This window comes from Struthio camelus, chromosome 2 (assembly GCF_040807025.1).
Source record: "Struthio camelus isolate bStrCam1 chromosome 2, bStrCam1.hap1, whole genome shotgun sequence".
In the NCBI taxonomy this organism is placed as follows: Eukaryota; Metazoa; Chordata; class Aves; order Struthioniformes; family Struthionidae; genus Struthio; species Struthio camelus.
The window spans coordinates 10157530-10176800 of NC_090943.1; the positions used below are offsets into that span (position 1 = coordinate 10157530).

Here is a 19271-nt window from a genome sequence, read left to right on the forward strand (position 1 = left end):
GAGCAGAATTTCGAAGTTATTCCTAATTCCAGTTTATTACCAATTGCGCTGTTCTGTCAAGCATCGGTTCCCTGCATACGCAGGTGGTCCGAGCAACAGACGCGTAGCCGGGAGGGTAGCTCTCAAGACTGAAACATCTCCTACGTGTTTTCCCTTTCTCCAACCACCCCGTTACCTCTCTGATTCCCACAGATCCCCGATTTCCCAGCCATCACCTGTTCGAGCAGCGGAGCCCCCCGCCGCCGCCGCCTCCGCCGCTCCTCAACAGCGCTCATCCCGTCCCTACCCAAAACCCGATGCCTTTCAGTCAGCCTGGGCCGGCTTTTAACCAGCAAGGGCAACAACCCGTCTTCCCCAGGGAGAGGCCGGTGCGGCCCAACCTTCAGCCTCAAGGGCCGGTGGGAATTCTGCACTTCAACCAGCCGGGCGCCGCCAATCCGCGACCCTTCATCCCGCCGCGCCAGCAGTTCCTGCAGGCTCCGGGACAGCCCTTCCTGGCCGCGCACACGCAGCCCAACATGCAGGTATCGCCCTGCAGCCGCGAGCCGGGGCGCGCGGGGTTGGGTGGGGGGCCGCGGCGGGCCGGTGGCGGCGGCTGCCGAAGGGCTCCAGCGCCCTCTGCCGCTCAGCGAGGAGGGGGGGGCACGCCGCAGCCGGGAGCCCCCTTACGCTGGTTTAGTCACCTGGTGGAGCGGGGGAAGGGGTTTGGGAGCGGGCAGGGGACCTCGCACCTTCGGGGGGCCTTTGGTAGGGAGATCCTCGCCAGAGCCGTGTTTTGAATTTGGGGGAATGCTGTAGTCTAAGGCTGGGGCGGGCGGGGGGGGGACCAAAACCAAAACAACAAAACAGCAGTTTCAGCCCTTTTAAAAAAGGGGAGGCAGAGGGGAAACCTTTTCATCCGCCGCTTTCCGCTTCTCCTCTTGAGTTGCGCAAGTTTAAACACAGAACGACGTTGCGCAGCGTCCGTTGGCCCGTTTCCCCTCGGGATACGTTTGGTGCGGCCTGGTCTCTAGCTGCTTACAGACGTTTTGAGGATGTGGGAGGCTGGGCGCTACGCTTCCAGAGCAGATTACTTCAGCGCAGACGCCAAATAACCTTTCCCTTCCTGCGAAGGGTCCCTTGCATCCTCCGCTGCAGCCGCAGCCCCAGCCGCAGCCCCAGCAGCACCACCACCAGCAGCAGCAGCACCACCACCAGCAGCAGCCGCAGCCCCAGCAGCACCATCACCACCTGCAGGGCCCGCCGCAGCCCCTCATGCCCATGAACCAGCCGCAGTTCCGGCCCCACATGCCGGCCACGCAGCAGCAGCCCAACAACAACCGCATGCAGTGCCAGCAGCGACAGGGGCCCATGAAGCCCAGGCATGTAAGTACCGCTGGCGTCCCCTCCCTTAGCTGTGCACGTGTAACGGGCGTGGAAGCACAGGTGTCAAAACCCTCTAGTGAATTTGCTCCAGTGCAGTGTATTCGGTATGGTAGGTTGGGGTGGCACAACAGTCCCTCTGCAGCAACGTCTGTAGCTACTCAGTACGATTGCAAATCAGAACAACCGCTTTGCTTAGGAAAATAAATCGCTTAGTGAAACGCACGTCTGAGAAAGATGTAGGCAAGTGAGACTAGATTTTTGCTTTTAATTAAAAATGACGCTGTTGTTCGGATGTTCTCATTTCTATAACTTTTCTTCGTACCTTAAAAATACAGTTGCTCTTTGCCAGACTTGGAAGCCTAGCTCAATCATGAAAAATCTGAAAGAGGGAACACTTTTAATCTTGCTTGTGGTGAAAGTCTTTGCATTTTTTTTCTTTCTGCTTTTCAGAACACACCCTCCCAGAATATTGTCAAGCGTTCAAATCAGCAGCTGCAAACAACTGCCGCGAGAAATAGCAACTTGCGTGAGTTGCCAATAGCACCGTCACATGCGATGGAAGTGAGCAACAACAGGAGAACTTCTACTCCAGCTGCTCAGGTCAAACCCATTACCAGCACCATGTCTGCCACCAAGTCTGTAGCTGGTGTTGGAAACTCGCAGGGGAGGCCTGAGATGAAAGCTAAAGCAATCACACCAATCGGTCAAGCAAAATCAGAAGTAAAATCTGAACCGGAGGTAAAGGGTTTTTTTTGGTCTGTCTGTTTCTTGGGGGTGTGTGTGTGTTTGTTTTTTTGGCGCCACTAGAGGCCTCTCTTCTGAAATGCATTTTCCTGTTTAGTGTGATGGGAAGAACAGTCTCCACTAACCAGAAAAAAGGTCTGGAAGGTTGGCAGGGGTTGGGAGTTGGGATCATTTCTACTGTGACAAGGCAGAGATTGAGGCAGGGTCATCAACCGATACCAGCCTCTGAAATATCCACTGTGTCTTTTCTTATCTTACAGCAATTCTGGCCAATTTTTTTCAGCTCAGTGTTTCCTTCTAAACAAAAAACCGCTTCTCTGGTGTTTCCTTTGATGCTTTATACCTCAAAAAAATTGTCTATTTAGAGAGCCATTTTCTTAATGCTGTTTTTCTTCAGACTGTCCGGTCTCTTCTAGGGTCTTGAGCACTCTTGTAGGAAGCTGCTTCTGCATCATCTGTGGAGCTCCTTGCTCTTGAAGGAAATGCCTCTTTTACACAACCTTTTGTCATGATCTCTAATCTAGGAAAAACTGGAGAACTTAAGAGCGTTTCCTTTTTAGAAAAAAGATACCATTTGCTCTGCTAATACTCTGCAGAATAAAAAATGAGGTGCCTGGATCATGGGCTGAACAGGTGACCGCCTCCCTGCACAGCTGCTCTTGGACGCTAGAGAAGAGACTCCATGTGTGCTGTTAACGTGAGAGAAGGGGGATAGGATTGTGCTGATGATGCTGTTCATACTGAACATCAGGAGGTGCTAGAGAAACGTGATGGTTAAATGAATCCCGTACGGTTTCTGAATGTCAGGTTATTTCGAGCAGAACTGTAAATCTCTGTAGTCGAGTTGACCGTGAATCTTGCCTCAAGGACCAGATTTCTTTCGAGAGCTGTTGAAAGCTTTAGTTGTGATAATACTTTCTTCCCTTTAAGCTGCTGGTTATTAGCTCCACATCTTGTTCTTGAATTAGTTATGACCATCCCGAATTTCCACAAATGAAACACAAAAAAAATCCATAGCTAGCAGTGTTTGACCTGCTGTGCACTTGCTTTTCAACAGGAATATAAAAAAAAAAAACCCTTTATTTCACCTTTTCAGCTTTAATTTTGATCTTTTTTGCAAAAATGACTTTAGTAATCCCTTTCTCCTCAATTCAGTCTCTCTGAGTAATCTAAGTTACAGAAAATCCCATACCTTATAAGGAAGTCCCTGTGTTTCAGGCCATTAGTAAAGTTAAGTTGTGTAAGCCTATGCAAAGCAGACACAGGCCTCACCATCTAAAACATTTTATAGTTCTTTCATATTTTAGTCATATGAAATTTAAGACATTAGTCCTAAAATATCTCTGCCAGTGTTTAGAAAAATGAACTGATATTTTTCAGTCTTGATCAAATGAATTTAAAAAAAAAAAAAAAGTCATCTTGTTCTCTCCATTTGAAGTTTTAAACATGTCCTAACCACCCTTTAACTAACTAATCACGTTCATGTGAATTGTTAGTTTTGCAAAATTAAGCTTCCTTTTTCTTTCTATATCAAGGCTATCTTTGGAAACAAGTTGTGATATCTTGTTGCCCTGGAAGAACTGATGCATTTCCTAGTGCTTCCTAATATTAATCATGACAGTAAAGCCTACACAGGCACACAGTCACTGAAAGTGTGTGAATGTGTGTGCGCGCGCACAGGGAGCACTTCTTGTTTTAAAGGGAAGTTGAAAGAGAGCCACGTGCTGCGAACAACAGTGTAATAGCAGTTGTCCCCTTTCAACTGTGCCAGTCCTGTTCACTGGTGCCTGCTATTGTCACTTTTACAAACGGATGATTGCGGTACTAGTAACTTTCATTTTCAAATATTTAATCTTTTTTCTTCTTCTTCACTGTTATTGTAACGTAGGTTATTACACTTTTGTCCTTAAGGCAGACTTTAATGCTTTGCAGTCTTTTTTGCTTGTTGTTTTTGTAATTAACTTCATCCTGCTCTTTTTCTGTCTATGAAGATGAGAAATAGCTAAGTTCTGTCATCTTTTCTAGCTGTATTGCTCATAACTGACTTAGGCAGGTCATTTTGCAAGTTTCTTCAGCTGGAAAATTATTAGGACTTTTTTTTATGAATGCCATGGCATTCAGGAGCCACAAAGAATAGCAATATTGGCTATTACAGGTTTTCTCTTACCTTCAAAATTCTGATATTTTAGAAGCTTGCAACCTGAGTGACTAGAAGACACAAACTATAATTCAACTTTCCTAATAGTATGCCTGTGTTCAGATTCTCTTGGAGGCTGCAAAATACTGACTCTTAAATGGCTATGTTTAGAATAGCTGTTATTTTTCAAGATTACATTTCATTTTGCCAGTGAAATTGGGAACGGTGGGTGGTGGCTATTAGTCTAATTCTGCTCATGTTGAGGCTAGTTTAGGATGCGAAGAATTAAGACAATATTAGGCCCTTTTGAGCTTAAAAAAAAGGGGGGGGCATAGAAAGGTGAAGTAAAATTCTTCAGAATAAATGAGGTATTGGAACTCAGAACAGGAGGGAAATTAAATAGAGCGCTGTGCAAGTGCTGTAGTCCAAGGTGTACTAATATTACCACTTATTGCAATTAATGCTGCTAATATATTTACAGTCAGCTTTTACATTTCATTCTTCCAAGTGCAGTTACTGTTGAAGTTGCTTCGCTGGGTTTAATGTTGGTGGGGTTTATTTTACAGGACTTGCAGTACAGAAAATAGATGCTATGTTAGGTTATCAAGCAAATGTGTCTGAATCTTTTTATCTTTTTAGAAATCAACTGCCTGAAAAAATTTGTAAGTGTCTACATTCGGAGTTTTTGTGGTTTGAATAGGCTTATTTTCCAAACTTTAATAATGGTGCCTACTGTCTTTGTGTTTAGAGAATTCATCTTACCACAGTCTTTTTCCAGTTAGAAGATCACAAGAGGGCAGTGTGCTTCTCAAAGTAACTTTAACCTCATTCTTAACTCTTTTCTTGTTTGTCTAAGATGTACAGTATATATGTTCTGTAGGATGACCTGTACCTTCTTAGGGGTGTAGGAGCTAATGTCATCAGTTGTGTAAAATATATAATGTGTTAGATGCCTTTATTTAGGGTAACTTGTGGTTCTGAACACAAGCAGCAAAATGTTATCATTTGGATCTGACCGTGTTTTTTATAGAGACTTGTCAGGAATTTTTGGACAAATGATTCTAGCCTCTCTTTTTTTCCTGAAATTACAACTGGAAAACAAACTGCAAATCTGCTGAACACACGGGTTCATGTGTATATGCCACAAATGAAACTGTTTTGACTGATGGTGTCCATTGGAGCCATCCCCTCTGTCCTTGCATCCATTCTACTGAGGAGCACAAGTCAATCTGGCTGCACAGTTCTTTTTTTGTTCCTTGATAGCAAGGCAGAATACTTGCGCTATTCAAGCTTTGTGGCTCTGCATTTAATTTTATTAATTAGTAGTAAAAGCTGCAGACCTCCAAAAAGCTTTTTCTTATGTAGGTTTTTGTTTGTTTGTTTAATTTACTATATGAGAAGCAAGTTTAGTACTTGTAGCTACTGGTACTAGACTTAAATTACAGCACAAGTTTGATCTCTCATTTTAGGGCATACTACTTTGGGGTCTTTGACCTCAACAGTGCCATTCTAAGTCCTCTTAGATAGAGGATGATTTAGAGCTATTGCCGCTCTTGCGGCTGGACTCAGGAAAGCAGCTTGTAACATTTTCTTTTGGCACTTTCTGTAAAGTCTCTTTGGACTTCAAGCTAAAGCTTGATCTTCCCTCCAAACCACAATGAAATATCTTGTGTTTAAGAACTCTTCAAGGACGGATGAGGATCTCCACTTTGCATCTCTTGCCTAGTGCGCTGTAGCCTTCCCTAAAAAGAGGCGTCGGGTACAGTGTACTGTTTCTTTGTGCTGCGGAGTTCCTCAGGAAAAGAAAAAAGGGTAAAGGATCAAGAGCTTATCTAGGGAAAAAGCCTGCTGCAAGTTATACTGCATCTTTAGCTATAGCTGCTCTTACTTTTGTCAGCACGCTTCCAAACAGCTGTGAGCATTGTGGTATCTTTGAGGGATGTCTGCTTTCTCCCAGTCCCTTTTTTTGGTAAAATGCTGCTGGTTTTGGAGAAAACTGTCCTGGGTTCAATAAACTAATGGGATGAAAATCATTAGCAGTAGGTATTGCATGCCACTTCCATCCTGATCCATTCCACTGTTTCTCTTCCCTGTCCTTTATCTGAGGAAGCTCCTAATGACGTAGGAGAAGAGGTGCTCTTAAAGCTAATGGGCTTTAGTTAGCACGGTTTTCATCCTAGTGAGGAGTTTGCCATGCATTCGAATCTTTACTGTTGGGATGTTGCACAATTAACTCCAAACAAAATCTGACTCGTACTGCAAATCCTTTGTTAACGAGGAAAGGATTCTTTATACTGTTTGGTCTTCCTCTAGTGGCAGGAGTATTTACTGAAGATTTAGCAATAGCAGCAGTTTGCTTCTGGAGATGAAGGATTTAGGTCTGCTTACCCTGTTAATGGGCTGATCTGCAGTAACCTCGGAAAACTGGCAACTTAGTTCAAATAATCTGAGAGCTCTTTGCTCTTGATTTCAAAACTGACCCTTTAAGAAGGGGTTGAGTTCATAGTATCCGCATTAATCTCCAGAGTATTGGGTTGAGTTCCTGAAAGGAAAAATTCCAAAAGATATTTGAGATCATGTTGCCTGAAGATTCCCCTAAGAGCATTCCTCTAACTGCATATATACTAGTAATACAGTTTGTCAGTGTTCTGTGTTTAATGCTAGTGCCGTTGATCAGTGCAGATCAGCTAGATCCAAGAGGTGCTGCATGCATGCGTTGGTCACAATCCCTCAGGATGTTTATTCCTGGTCTGCTGGAAAGACTCATTTCATGTGTGCCACAAAGTACACATCTCTCTTCTGATAATAGATGGCTTTTGAGTTAGTGTTTTGTACTAGTCAGATAATGGTATAAGCAGATGGTTTCCCGATAGTAAAGGACAGCTGGTTGAAGAGCTAGCCTTATGCAGACTCTTGCAAATATTGACACCCTTCAGTTGACTATAACGGGGGGGGAAAAATACGTTGCCGCCTCCTAAGGTGAATTTGGTACTGATTCACTGGCATCCATCAAACCCATTTAGATAAAACGCAGAGTATTCTGATCTAAAATAAAGTAAATGAATACACTGATTTATTAAGATAAATAGAACATATTTTCAGTTTAGTTTCAGTAATTGTGAGATATTTACTGTCTTTGAAAGTGACTAAAATTTTTATTCACAGTATCGGGATCTACATAACAACACATTCTCCTTCTGTCTGGAGGTTATCTGTATTTTCTTATCCTTACTTTTTATTTTCTCTATTTTCTTTAATATAGCTAGCATATCAGAAAACATAAGAGCCTTATACTATTTACTGTATTTGTTAATGGTCTTATTCTTCTTATAATCGAATCCAGAATCTCCAGTTTTCACTATAAGGTTAAATACCTCAGTCCTCCTCCCCACACACATACACACACCCTTTTTAGTTTGTAAAAATGTGTTCCTGTTACCATTTATCAAAGACCCATAATCTAGCCCTTATAGTCATTAATCACCGTAATCCTAGTCTGAAAAGTGTAGAGGAAGTTCAGAACGTTTTGGTCTATGAAGCATTCTCCTAAAAAGGACAGAACTCATTCCAGAACTATATCCCCTATTTAAAGAAAAAGAAAAAAAAAATTCCAGTTTTGTTGAAGTTGTATTTTAGCCATTGTTTAGGCAAGACTCCTAGTAGGAAACAAGCAGCTATTTCTTAGTTACCGTGGGAGTAATCCCCGTGGGTAGGTGCTCAGAGAAGCAGCAGTTACATCAGAAGGAAACAAGTGTTCAAGACTTGCACGTCTGGATTCTGCAGATATAAACTACTACTCTACTGGGCTGTTATGTCTGTGAACCAACGATACGGTTGGATCGGATCTGCTGTTTTTTCCCCTTGGGTTGGGGAGGATTCTGGGAGGTATTAGGGATAAAAGACACTTCAACCGAAAAAATATATCCTTGTACATTTGGGTCAGATACATGTGAAAAATAGCAAGAGTTTGCACCCCAGTTACTGTAAGGTAAATAACTGCTCATCACTGAGTCAGTTTTCGAGAAACGTTTTAGCATTATTTATGCTGTAATTTACCAAAATGCAAAGTTGCTTGGAGAGCCTATTCTTATTAGAGGCAATCAATATGTCTTACTTGAAAGTAGAATATCTGTCGAAATTTTAACTAGAGAATTGTAGAGACTGCTGAAAAATCTTCACCTGTAGGAAATAAAAACTGAATTTACAAAAAAAGTATGCTTTGTAATTAAAAAAAATAACAAGCTTTCAAGCTATCTCTGATTGTATCAGAAGAGCAATTCGATTTCTTTTCCAGGATGGTGAGAATTTGCGTTTCCTTGACTCTGTCCATTTCACACAGCTTTTTGTAGGAGCCCGTTCTGCCAAAGTTGAAGAATCTTTAGAAAGGTTATTTGATAGTGTATAATACTTTCAGAAGGGCCTAGGGCTGGAATATTAAAGGCGTTCTCTACGTACCATTAATATTCCAACACTGCGTTTGGCAACATTTTGATTCTGAAGAGAGTGCATGAGTTCAAGGTCAGAGAGATTGACTTGTGCTGTTCATTATAACCAATTATTGTGTGACAAATGAGTTTGAGATCAGGCTGAAAATTCTGTGAGAAAAATCAATAGTTCTAATCAGGGCCTTTCAGGTCATTTACCACCCTACCTTTTGTTACTTTGTCAGAAAAGAGCAAGATAAAACCTGTGTGACAGTGGGTTGCCTCTATACTGTTACTTTCCGTTTGAAACATATTTTGATATCTTGAATTATATTAATAGTTTAATTGCTTTTAGAAACTTATAAATGAGTTCCAATTTGTAAGACTTCATTTTTTAGTATTCTGATAAGATTTCTCAACTGGTATTATAGCTTCTTTTTTTCCTGTCTAGGAAGTAGTGTATCTAAGTCCTAAACCATATTTGAGCTGTTTGTCTCTAATGAATAGCAAATAAACCTTGCTAGCAGATACGTGCTGCTAGTAGCCGTAGCTTGGCAGCAGGGATGATTTCAGAAGCCCTTTAGAGAGTTGTGCCATTATGACATCTTCTGAAACAACAATTTAACGTTATTTTGGCCAAGGCAGGCATGTGTTGAGAGTTTGACAACTGTATTTGTATTCTCCTTTGTAGTATCCAGATGAAGATGAAGAAACTAGATTGTATCGTTTGAAGATAGAGGAGCAGAAGCGTCTAAGAGAAGAAATCCTGAAGCAGAAGGAGTTGAGACGGCAGCAGCAGGCTGGCGCTAGAAAGAGAGAACTGCTCGAAAGGCTTGCGCAGCAGCAGCAGCAGCAACAACCTTCCACGCAGCCATCCTACATGCAGCAGGAAGAGGAATCCTACGAGTTCCCCACCAACGGCAACCCTTACATACCCCACTCTGGCTTCCAGACCAGGCCAAATGTGAAAAACAGACTCCTCATTAAAAAGCAAGATATGGTAGTTCCACACATCCAACCCAAACCCACAGATTTCCCGCAGGTTGGGGCCAATATGCAGTATCAAGGACAGCAAATGAAACCAGTGAAACAGCTGAGGCAGACCAGAACGATACCTCCGAGTCAGCCTCAGGCATCGCCGAAGGTATTGCAGCCAAAACCAGCTGCGGTGTCGCTGCCTGCAACACAGACTGCTAGAGTGGCTTCAGTGCAAGCCCGGCCCCAGGAGCTGAAACCCGGTGTGAAAAGGACTGTTATGCAGCGCACAAACAGTGGTAGTGGAGACGGGCCCCATGTCGGCAGCAAAGTCAGGGTGATTAAGTTGTCAGGAGGGGTAAGTTTCCAAGGCTGCTCTTGTGTGTGTGTGTTGTCATGGTTTGTTTTTGCGTGGTTCATCTGGTGTGATCCCAAAATAAAGGATGGACCTAAGCTGAAAAGGGAAGTAGCAGGCCTAATAATCCGTATTTTAGGTTTTTGGAACTGTGAGTTATTAGCAGTTATTCAGAAAAGAAGGTTTGCTATAATGCTTTACTGTCAGGCCATTATCACTAAAATCACGTTGCCTTTTCTGAAGTCGTACTGCCTTCGTTTAAGTTCCTTGCAACTTCAGTCTGAAAGACGCCTCAACTGAGACCATTTTGTTTAAGGTTAATACATCTGATAAGGTGTGTGAGACACACTTGTATGGCTGTTTCTAAGGTTCAGTTAAAAAGCTGGGCTCTGCCTATATGATTGTTGAAGCCACGTAATCTAATTGTGCGCAAGTGCTGGAGTTAGTGTGGTCTTTGAGGCTGTACTCATGGGAAGATTATTTTTATTTTCTTGGGATGCACGTCACAAAATGAATTTAAGCAGTATATTGTTGGGGGATGTTTTTTGTTAGTCTGTGTTGAAAACGTTACTATTTCACTTCTGCATCTAAATGAGATTTCCTTATCTTTTGATGAGGGGTCTATTATCTGCAGAGTGTCCCTTGAGCACTGGTGTTGCGGAGGCCTCTTGATGCTGGTCTTGATGGCAGTGTGCATATTTAAGATCTGGGTTTTTTAGTTAGAAATTATCTAGACCGAATTTCTTCTGTCTTAATGAAAAGACAAGTTAATTTGTTAGGGCTCCGAAGAAACCAAGATGAGAGGGCCTAGCGAGATGATTTGCTAGTGTGAAATCTTTCCTAGGGCTTGTACTGGGAGGAAAGAAGGACGTGCTATGCTTAAATGAGGGGGCACGTCGAGGGTGTGCTCTTGGAAGAAAGCTTCTTAAACTTTTAAGACCATTAATTAGGGAAACTTGCAGAACTGCTGTAAGTCGTAACAACATGAACATAGAGTGTTAACGGGAACTGAACAAGGCCTTGGAGTTGGGCTTTACCCTTCAGAAGTAGGGAGGAAATTGAAATGCCAAAGTCTTAACTACTCTTTATAAACGTTTTTCTACAGCTCATAAAACTTAAATAAGCTTAAAATTGTGGATTGCATAATGACCACGTGGTCTTTCACCATATTAACATAAAGGATCTTATTGACTAAATAGAGCTGACAACCTCACCAGAATTGGAGGATGTCTGATTCCTCTGGCTTGGTAACTTAAGTACAGAAGAAGAAGAAAGTACAAGAAGTTGAAAGAAACTGTTTCTGCTGGAGTAAAAAATGTATAAATACGATTGTAGCAATCCCAGTGAGAATCCCAGCAAGAAGTATGACTGGTTTATTATTCATGAAGAATTGAATGAAGCAATTTTGCACAACTTCTGTATAATGCAGTAAAACAAAAAAAGCCAGTCACCACTAGACTCTTCATAGCAAATGATTATCAGTGCCCAAACTAGCATTTATTTAAAAAAAAAAAAAAAATCATTATCCTATTTCAGGAAACCATAAAGGATTTGTTTCAGATAAGTCTGGTGGTGAGCAACAGTAATTAGTTTCATTAAATATGTGTGTGAGTGTACAGTAGAAGATGGGTTAAACAGACTTGTTCTGTCTCTCTTAACTTTGCGATACTGAGTTTTATCAAGGTAAAGCTGGTTCTTTACTCACAGCAATGTTGTTTGGTTTTTTTTCTTATTGCTGTGGAAATTTTCAGTTTTCCTTCCAACTATGGTAGAATAAAACAAGCATTACAATTAGCTGTTTAATTGATCAAGATAGCTGGTTAATATTCTTAGTCATTTAATGATAAGCTGAATCTATATGACTTTGTTTCTTTGCCACCCCCCCCCCCCCCCCCCGGCTGCTCAATGTTTCAGTTTTCTTTGTGCGGTCAATCTTCTCTGTTTTGACAGTATTTTAGAAAGAATTGAAAGCTGCTTGGACTCTGAACCATAAAGATCATAAATTGCACTTAGTTTCCAATTCTGATTTTTAACCCTGCTACATGTTTTGTTTATTTTTACACCTTTTGCCTCAACCCTGAATTAAAAGCAAAAGCCAAATCTCATTTTCCCTAACCATTCTCCTCAGCATAAAATTTTCCTGTAATTCCCTGCCTCTGGCCAAGATGATGTTTGGCATCTCTTATCTCTACGTGGTGACTCGATCGTGCGGTTAAGCAGCCTGGCTGTCGCTCTCAGGTCTGATCGCTTGTACCCTTTCTCCTTTCCCGGATTCTTTTGTGCAGACGTGGTTTTAATACCCCGTACCAGTGAGATGCTTTGTGACTAGACACAACGCAGGTTCTTTTTCAAACCTCTCTTGATTCATGGAGGTAAAGACTTGGAAAGTCCCTTCCCTTTCAGCCGGTACAGAACGATAGCAGAGCTGTCTGTTGAGGAGCCAATTGAGGCCGGACCCATACTAACGCTATCAAAACCAGATTCACCTAAAACGGGAGCAGGTAGCGCAGGCTGTTTGCCTGGAGTTAGCGGGACCGCCTGTAGAGCACGATCAAACAGCATTGCGTTGCCAGTGATGGTTTTTCCTTTACTGTTAAGGAGACGAACGTAGTGCATTGGTGATATTTACACGGTGTACAGATATTGTCAGAAGAGAGCATATCTTCCCCAATCTCAGCTGCTAACTATGCTCATCCGTATTCCTGGGCATTGCAGTACTACTGAGGATCTCTGACCTTCGGATAAGGTAGCTGATGTTACTTAAAAAAGGTACAAGAGCTAGCCATATGATTTTACAATATTTTCTCATGAGAGGGTTTTGCTTTTCAAGTTTCTTTAAAGGAATTTTAAGAATTACTAATTAAATGAAATCCCAAGAACCTGTGTCACTTTTTTTTTCCAGTTTCTGGTGTATCAGATGCTTAATTCATTGCTGTTAAGCTTCAAGAAAAAGGGAATGGTGAATGATTCGGCAATTCCTATATGTGAGACTAAGCCTGTGTATCAGGGGGACATAGTGAATTAATTACTTTTGGTACCATCTTTAGTGATTTTTGTCTGTTGATGCTCTTTTTAACAAATTCTCTTTTCCTCCCAAAAATACTGGTGCTGCCGTCTTTTTCTAATACTGCTGTAATTTATGCAGGAATGGCAATACAGTGGATAATTTTCCATTTTAATGACCCCTTTAAACACTGCGTTCCTGGAAAATGAGACAGTGCTGTTTTTAACAGGTTATATATATGTATATATTTATTTTATAGTCAGATCCATCCTTTCCAGACATAGGTGTTAGGGAGTATTCTCTGAGGATTTGTACTAGCCTATTTTATTATGGAAAAGTCTGAAGTTTGCCTGTCTCAGTAAATCTTAAGATGTGAGTAAGAAAAGACATGGTGGAGTTTTAGAATGGTGTTTGCTGGGAAGAAGCACCCTAATAAATCACTTGAAACATGATCATAAAATTAGAGAAAATAGGCGTGACAGGACCATAGAAATTTGTTCTACCTTGAAGGGAGAATTAACTGTGTATCATCGACAGATGGCCAGCCTTTTTCTTAGATCTCATCAATGAAGCTTCCTTTGGTCATCCACTCCAGTGTCTAAATATCTGTACATTTAGGAGGTTTTCCTTACTGACCAAACTATACTTTCTAGCTCAGCTTATAATCTGTGACGGTATTATGCCTCAAGAGACGTGGGAAAGGGCTGACTTCCCTCCTTGCGGCTGCCTGTCATTTTAAAGGTCTCTTAACTGTTTTTGAGCGGCCGTATCCCTCAGGCTCTTTTGATGGGTCATGTTTTCTAACTCCTTGAGTGTTCACGGTGGTCTGCTCTGGGCTCCCTGCTATCGGCCTGCTGGCAAATCGTCACAGTACCGAGTGCAACTGACTTCTTTCAGTCGCTGTGTTGGAGTGTCATTAGTCCTGGAAGAACAGGTGTGCACCGAATGCAACCTTAAGATCCTATGAAACGGGCTATACTTGTTTTTCATTTAATCACAGGTTGTATGGGAAACGGTAACATCGTAAAATCTCTCTATCGTTCAGCTATCTTCTATTCAGCTATCTTATATTGTTATTGGGTGATTTCTCCCTAGCCAGAAACTGGTCTGCCATGCTCAAAGTGATGTATGTCTGTGCCAAAGGCCTGAAAACGCTGGTTCTAGTGCTGCGCCAAGAACACACCACTCTGTCTCTGTGGAAAGCTGCGCAATGAGCTTTGTATATGTAAAACAAATTTCACTGTACCCCACTGGATTAAAAGCAACATCCTGTTAGTGATCAGAATCTCTGAAAACCTGAGATGCTTCATCTGAAAAAGCGTGAAGAAAAAAGTGACAAGTTGTTTTATCTGGAAAGCCTGTTGCAAAAACCATCCTTGGATTATAAAAAGAAAAAGAGAATTGGAGTGGAAGATGAACAGCCTTATTTTCATTTAGAGTAACTGAGGAGTGAGAGGGGTGAATATGGAGTTCTAAATATGGAAAAATATATTGATTTAGATGGTTCTTACATGATAATGTAACCCTATCCACCAACTTTGCTTAATGTTTGTACTCGGTGTTGCTTGCATGTGTATGTTCAAGTTTAACTAATTAAAAATATTTGACTTGAAAGCTCTATAGCGCCTTTCATCCAAATGTGTGAAGAATTGCAAACATTAAGATTTTTAGCATTGGCACGCCAGGCTCTCAGGGGAGCTCCTTGCCCAGCTCGGCAGCGCTGCCAGCCACGAGAAGCAGAACAAAGGCGCTCTCACCCCACACGCTACTGCGGCTTTTTAAGCAGCAGCAGAGTGGCATTGCAGTTGATTCGTATCCAGCCATTAGAAGGAGCAACAGGTACAGCAAATGTCCGTATTTTATCAGAAGCAGTTTGAAAAAGCATTAGAGTAGCAAAAGGGGCAAGACCTTTGAAGCAGTGTTAATTTAAATGCTACAGGAAAAAGGACTCTGCCTGCCATGATCTGTAAGATTTCGTTCTAGAAATATTTTGCAAGTGGATGTGAATTTCCTTCCTTTCTCCTCCTCCTCCTCCTCCAAAAAAAAAAAAAAAACAGAAAAGAAAAAAGGAATCATCAGGATGATATTCCTGTTATGCAAAAGGCATAGCTATGCACAGGTTAGTTAAAAACAAGTAACAAACCCTTGTCTTCCCAAACATCTGATAAGGATGGTACCTATAGTGAGAGAATATTTTGTGGCTTGCAGTAGTTTTTTTTAGCAGAAACGGGTGGACTGTCCTGTGCTATTTGGGACATAATCGGTGAAAGAGAAACATAAGGGCATGTGCGGACACACTTAACAAGTAGAAGGACTTAAGGTGACAGCAGGACCAGTCGCAGATAGCGCTTTTATGGGTTTGCAATAAAGTCCACGAAAGGGGGAAAGATGTATCTACCTAAATTGAATTGAGCTTTGCTGTGGATAACAGAAACAAAGTGAAATAAAGTATTTCTTATTATAGACTGAAGAACAGGTTTCTCCTTTTCCTCAAGAGACTGTTAAATTGCATAGTGAAGAAGAGAGCTGCCTCCTCCTGACTACCCTGAAAGCAAGCGCTTGGTATTGCTTATTGTTGCTCTTGCGAAATCTCAGAGGAGCGCTTTTCTGCTGTTAAGTGTTGTAGTGTGAAATTCGCACCGATACGATTTTGGTGTTATGCACTATCTAGTAGCCCGATTTCCTGATGGGAAACAACTAAAGGCAACCGTAACGGCATTAAAAAAGTATGTCACAAGGAGAGAGGGAGCTAATTTTCAAGTGAAAATTAGCTGAATGTAGTCACTGAATTGGGGAGAAAAAAATGCAGATTTGTCTGATGTAGTAGTTCCAAGAGTCCCAAATGCCTTTGAATGGCATTTGAACTATTTAGACTAGGCCTATAATGCAGAGGTGGTTGCAAGTCAGGAGAATTTTGACACGAAGCAGCTGGAGACGGAGGTATTGCAGTTTGGCTGTGTGGCTAGCGGTTATCAAAGACTGTACAAGAAGTGCAGGACAGCATAGCAGAAGTATTCAACTCAGCCATTAGTTTTAAGGGACTATGAACTAGAAAAACTAAGTGATGCGGTAGATAGGGAAGCGCCAGTTGTCCCGATTTCGCTCTATTGCATCTGTAACCAGTAGTCAACAAATGTGTAACCAGCTTTCTTGTTGAGTACAACTTAAAATACAAGATTTTGATTCCAGGCTCTGTCCTAATTTAAGATATGGTGCAATCTCCTGATTTTTTAGGTAGGCGTGACTTGATGTCACTACCATACTACCGTAGCAATAAAGTTGATGTCAAAATATAGAGAGGAGGCTAATGTCATGCAGCAGCTTAGTCTCAGCTGTGTAAGAGACTGCGCAGACTTTGAAGATGCCTCAGTGCTGCCTAACTAATCTTTTTTTTTTTTTTTTTGCGTAAGTTCAATGAAATTTACCTTTTCAAACAGGTTTTTTTTTTTGCAGAATAGAAGGCGGCAAGAAACAGGTGTTAATGTTTTCAGATATGATGACAGAACTTGTGTGTTTTGGGTTGGTTTTTATCTAACTCAGCACTAGTCAGCTTAAGTCGGGAGTCTTAAGAACAACACACAGTTTTCTGGTAGCCTGTGCTAGTTTTCTCCGACGTGCCTGGTGCCCAGCTGGAAAGTGCTCTCGGGAGCTTCGGCAGCCGGGAGAGCTTGGAATCAGTGACGTTTTCAAACAGGAATCTTTTCTCTTGGCAATTTCTCTGCATCCAAAATCTGCATGTCCATAATTTGCTGCAATTCTCTGTGCCAGCAATGTTCTGGATACTGACAACTGAACCCAGGAAACTTTGTTCAAAATCATGATTTTAACATCTACGTTAGGGTGCTGTATTTTGTGGAAAGGAACGTTTGAAAATCAAGGTACTTCTGAGAGCAAAATACATGCCCAGCTACACAGTCTGTAGCTGTGACGCTGAATTCCTTTTTCATAAGGATGAACGACATGTTTTCTAAGTTTGTGGTTATTTAAACTAGAAAAACAGGTAGTCGTGGTTCAGTTTGGCTGCGTTTGTTGCTCCTGGTGCAGCTTCAGCGTAGCATAGGTATGCCTGGCGTTCTCTAATGGCTTTTGGCCAGTCCTTCTCCATGCCTTAGTTCTTCTCTCAAGTGTATGAGGAAACACTTAAAAGTAAGAAGTCTGTTAGTACATGGAATTTAAAAAAAAAAAAAAAAAGCTAATTCCATTAAAAAAAAAAAGTTTTTTTCTGCTGTTCTGAATTCTCATACATCATTAAGCACATCATGGCTCACTGAATGCCTTTCTGCAGTTTAACAGGATCTTTTTCTTTTCTTTTGTTTTTTTTAACCATGAGAAGAGAAATGTTCCATGGGAGGAAAAAAATATATATAGTTTGCCCCATGCAAAAGTTTTAGTTAATTTCATATTAACTTTTCATATTAACCTTTCATATATGTTTCTGGTAATTACAGTGAGAAAAGAATCGTATCTGTTAGAGGGTAGGTTTTCTTGCTCTCCATGGCTTTTGCTTTACCTTTACTGTTTTCATTTCTTACCTCTGTTACATGGGGATCACAGTTGGCTGTGTAGATGTCTGTCTTATTTCATTGTGGTCAATTGTGCTACCAGTAAAAATAAATAAATAAATAAATTTACAGATGGAGATTTGTACAGCTAATGGGAGAATACAATGATGAGCTTTTGCCCTTGAAGTGAAGATGAGTTTAGTAGTTTAATGGATGTTTGTTTTGTGTGTATGTTTCTTGTTTGTTTTTTCCTCTTAACTGCTGTGATAGTTTAGAGGTACTCATTTCTAGAAATGTTGGGTATAACTAGCAGATGAGGTGTTTCTTGTTCCTTAAAGGAGATCAATTACAAGACATTTTGAGACTGAGATTTTCCTGCAAGATTTAAACCTTCAACTTGTTATATACTGTTAGATTTACAGTGCATCTAAACACAGATGAAAGTAAAGTGGACATACTCGAGTATTTGTTTCTCGTTGTTATTTTTTACACAAATCAACCAAGAGTTTATTTCCTTTAAGCGCTTTATCCAGCATGCACATCCTCTTACTATTGGGTGGTTGTTTTTTTTTTGAATTAGCTTTATAAAGATTACATGGATAGACACAGCATTGTCGTAGTTAATAGAAACCTGTGCAGTGAGGTCTGTGGGCTGCAAGATCGCTAACAGTGCCACTGACAGTGAAGTATGGCCTTATCGAAAGGAGAATTCATAAGAGGCTGCCCTGGGACACTGCACCACTGTCCTTCTGTGTATCCTGACAATGTTATCTGTCCGCTCAGTGCCGAGTATCAAATGTCTGTCATGAGTACAGAAATTAATTTAATGTCACCTGAAGACATGCAATTAATCTTTTAGAGGTTTTCATAATACCTTTACAGAAAGAGTTGCCAGTTTGGCGGATTTGGATTTTGGGGTTTAGCGGAAGATAAGGAAAATTAATTTTTCATCAGGGTTAATACAAGCTAGCAGGGCCACAAAGGCTGAGAAAAATGGTTTGGGAATTTGTCAAGTGTTGTCACTCTAGAATAATGCTGCTTAACGTCTGATAGGTGTAATCAAGAGTTGAGATTTCTATAGAGGGGGATTAATCAATTTGCTCACTACAGAATGCAAGTTGGTGATACCGTTCCTTCATGGGGTTTAAGAATGAAAATAAGATTTGATCTGTCAAATTGTAAGAAGCTCTGACAGTATCAATAGGCACTTTTATCAGTACATTTTAAAGCATTTGTTATAAATAAATTTGTCCTGCTAATATTGGTGGCAAATAAACTTCATCTTCATTGTAAAACTGTCATAATGATTGTGATAGAGTACAGAGCTGTAGCTTACTAAATTCAGGCAATCCTTCATGAAATCCTATTTTTAGAAGTTATAATTTTGTATGTGATAATGATCTTATGTTTCTCAAGGCACAACACCAACAAATATATATATATATATATATATATATATATATAAATGTGTATATATATATATATATATAGTCAGTATCAAAATACAGCCTTGACTGGCATCAGGGAACCTATTCTAAAATGTTTCCTTTGAATTGCATAATTTTTTTTTGTAAGTCTGCAGTTTCAGCTCAAGCTGTGCATAGCAGAAGTTTGAAAAATATTTGCCATATAACTCAAATCCTTTCGCTTATCTTTTGGGTTTGGTTTTTTAATTCTACGCAGTATTTGAAAAGAACTTGTGTCAGTGCTGCTAGTGATCTTTGGCACTGTTAGTGATCTTGCATTTTTTGGTGTTTGAAAGACA

At 40.9% G+C, this 19271-nt stretch overlaps 1 protein-coding gene across 2 annotated transcripts in view; it reads left to right on the plus strand.

The window, feature by feature from the left end:
- The window catches only part of RBM33 (RNA binding motif protein 33), a 102188-nt gene that overhangs the window by 59959 nt on the left and 22958 nt on the right, over positions 1 to 19271 (plus strand). For both annotated transcript variants that reach the window (XM_068934276.1, XM_068934277.1), the window contains exons 12-15: positions 193 to 524; positions 1114 to 1365; positions 1816 to 2103; positions 9362 to 10003. In XM_068934276.1, the coding sequence (XP_068790377.1) occupies positions 193 to 524; positions 1114 to 1365; positions 1816 to 2103; positions 9362 to 10003 (1514 nt within the window). The remainder of the gene's footprint in view (positions 1 to 192; positions 525 to 1113; positions 1366 to 1815; positions 2104 to 9361; positions 10004 to 19271) is intronic.